General features: G+C 42.3%; 2 protein-coding genes across 4 annotated transcripts in view; one reads left to right on the top strand and one right to left on the bottom strand.

Moving 5' to 3' along the window:
- il17a/f1 (interleukin 17a/f1) overlaps positions 1-300 on the top strand; it is a 1,583-nt gene extending 1,283 nt beyond the window's left edge. The window contains exons 3-4 of the mRNA XM_047821760.1: positions 1-80; positions 117-300. The exon at positions 1-80 is cut by the window's left edge and continues 201 nt beyond it. Of these exons, the coding sequence (XP_047677716.1) occupies positions 1-40 (40 nt within the window). The 3' untranslated portion in view covers positions 41-80; positions 117-300. The remainder of the gene's footprint in view (positions 81-116) is intronic.
- Positions 1-2,500, bottom strand: part of stmn4l (stathmin-like 4, like) — a 21,318-nt gene that overhangs the window by 14,941 nt on the left and 3,877 nt on the right. Inside the window, exons 4-7 of one of the 3 annotated variants that reach the window (XR_007144570.1) lie at positions 2,450-2,500; positions 2,012-2,203; positions 1,765-1,782; positions 982-1,274 (exon numbers count right to left, since the gene is read on the bottom strand). The exon at positions 2,450-2,500 is cut by the window's right edge and continues 155 nt beyond it. Coding sequence is in view for 2 of the 3 variants with exons in the window: in XM_027139805.2 (XP_026995606.2) it covers positions 1,723-1,782; positions 2,012-2,203; positions 2,450-2,500 (303 nt within the window). In the remaining variant the exon portion in view is untranslated. Of the gene's footprint in view, positions 1-824; positions 1,275-1,294; positions 1,783-2,011; positions 2,204-2,449 lie in introns of those variants that run through there. The other 2 variants (XM_027139806.2, XM_027139805.2) reach the window with 2 other exon arrangements.

Here is a 2,500-nt window from a genome sequence, read left to right as displayed (position 1 = left end):
GGGCTGCACCTGTGTCCGGCCGTACGTGGAGCAGATCTGATGTACTGCAAGATGAAGCGTCTGAGTTCTACTGACTCGCCTTATTATTATTATTATTATTATTATTATTATTATTATTATTATTATTATTATTTATTAGTTTTCACCTGTTTACCTTTGATGAGATTTTATTTTATTTATTAGTTTCATTAGAAGTTGATGAAGGTTTTTGAGGATGTGTGTTTGCTCTGTTATTTATTCACTGTAGTGATGTTTGAGGAGGAAAAGTGAATTAAACGTATTAATTTATTAAACAAGTCACCTGCTGATGAATTATTTGGTTCTTTAGATAAATAAATGTTTCACTGGTTTTAGCAGCAGCCTTCAACATCACTGTAACACACAAAGCTCAAAGAGCAGCAGCTCACCTCCATCATCCTGCTCCTGACATTCAGAGCTCTGATATCTCTCACATGCTGTCTCACACACTCACAGTCTCACATTCTGTCTCACACACTCACAGTCTCACATGCTGTCTCACTTTCTCACTGTCTCACATGCTGTCTCACACACTCTCACAGTTTCACACACTCACTGTCTCACACACACTCACTGTCTCCCACACTGTTTCACACGCTGTCTCATGTCGGTCAGAGGAATGACTGGTTTTCAGTCGGTGTGTATTATCTGATCTGCACAGTTAGTTCTCAGTAGAAACATGTCTGAGTGCTGGATGTGTAATGTGACGCTCTGGTGTGAAGATTTCAGTGACATTTTAGCTGTTGTGGTGAAAGTGACAGCACACAGATTTCAGTGACGAAATAAAAACTAAAGCCGTAGCACAAAGCAGATCTTTAATGTCCTTTTCATCTAAAATATATGACAATTTCTGTAACAGCAAAATCAGAAACCAGCTGATTGTGGAGGCGTTGGAACATATTCACAGCAAACAAGAGGACTGGAGGTCTCGCTTTAACAAAACAGGCACAAGAAAGTCCAAACACACACACACACACACACACACACACACACACACACACACACACACACGGTTTTGGCACGGGTGGCTCCTCATATTAAATTAGCGCTGCTCGTGTCTCCGACTCTTCTGGAAAACCAGTCTGTTTCTCACGTCGCAAAAAAATGGCCGCAGGAAAGCCTTCGTAACCATAGTAACAATATCACTATTGTTTTGTTTGTTTGTTTTCCCCAAAAAGCTAATAAAGCTCACAGCTTTATCGTATTCAGTCCTTTGGTGATCGGGATCCTGAAACTTTCGGAAGACCTCATGGCACCTGGAACATAAAGGCCAGAGACACCGAGGTTAGGAGCAGGACCACTCAACACACACACACATACACACACACACACACACACACACACACAAGAAACACACACACACATGGAAACGGAGTTTTACACACTTTATCAGATCATGCAGAGCAGTTAAACAAACAGGAAGAAGCTCCATGGATGCCCCGCCCACTTTCTCTAATATCTAACCCTTACTTTATTTAACACATCAGTAACACTAATACACAACAACTGCAGCTACACAACTACATGTTTTTACATCATCACAAAGACACATCACTACTGCTACGGAGCGTTCTGCTCACAAAACTCACGCCAAATCACATGTTTCTCCTCCCTAACAACTGCTATTACATCACAACATCAACCTCCAGGCAGAAGCTCAGGTGACAAGAAATTAAACTGAAACAGAAACACAGTGTGTTTGTTCTACTCCCAGTCCACCTCCATCTGAGCTTTGATTTTCCTCACCTCCTCAGCGTGCTTCTCCTGCAACACACCAACAACAAGAGACAAAAAAACATTAATATCACACACACACACACACACACACACACACACACACACACACACACACACACACACGGGAATATGGATGAACTGCTTTACTAGTCATCTAACGAATCACACTTACACTAAAATCATATCTCATGAGTTGGTATTTGAGCTCAATCAGCATTTCAGTGTTCAGTAATTTACACTAGCATCAGTTCCTCACCTTCTCTTGCAGGCGCTCGAGCATGGCAGTGATGTGAGCTTCTCTGTTCTCCTTGTTGATCTCCATTCTCTGCTCCAGCTTTTCTTTGGCCATCTTGATGAAGTTGTTGTGTTCCTCCACAGCTTTCTGAGCCACTTCACGCTCGTGCTCTCGCTTTTCAGCCAAATATTTCAGTAGTTCAGCCTCCTGACCCTAAAACACAAAGCAGCAGCACTATAAAGCTGGACTTAGGGCTGATGATCAACTGATTCATGCTCATGGCTTCGCTGAGATACTCAGGTTCTAACACGTTCCAGTCCAAACCAAACAGCAGTGAACGCTGGATTCTGATTGGTGCTTGTGTTTTGATTACTTTTCTGGACCAGAAGCTCTGACAGTAGCGCAGCTGCATCAGTTAAAGAAAATTAATCAACAATTTCTGAGATGATGATGTCTCACCTTCCTCCTCTCCTCTGCAGCATCCAGCTTCTTCTGGATCTCCTCCAGTGA

The sequence above is a fragment of the Tachysurus fulvidraco genome, chromosome 12, assembly GCF_022655615.1.
Source record: "Tachysurus fulvidraco isolate hzauxx_2018 chromosome 12, HZAU_PFXX_2.0, whole genome shotgun sequence".
In the NCBI taxonomy this organism is placed as follows: domain Eukaryota; kingdom Metazoa; phylum Chordata; class Actinopteri; order Siluriformes; family Bagridae; genus Tachysurus; species Tachysurus fulvidraco.
Note: the sequence above shows the minus strand (reverse complement) of the source record. Positions and strands in the feature narration are given on the sequence as shown.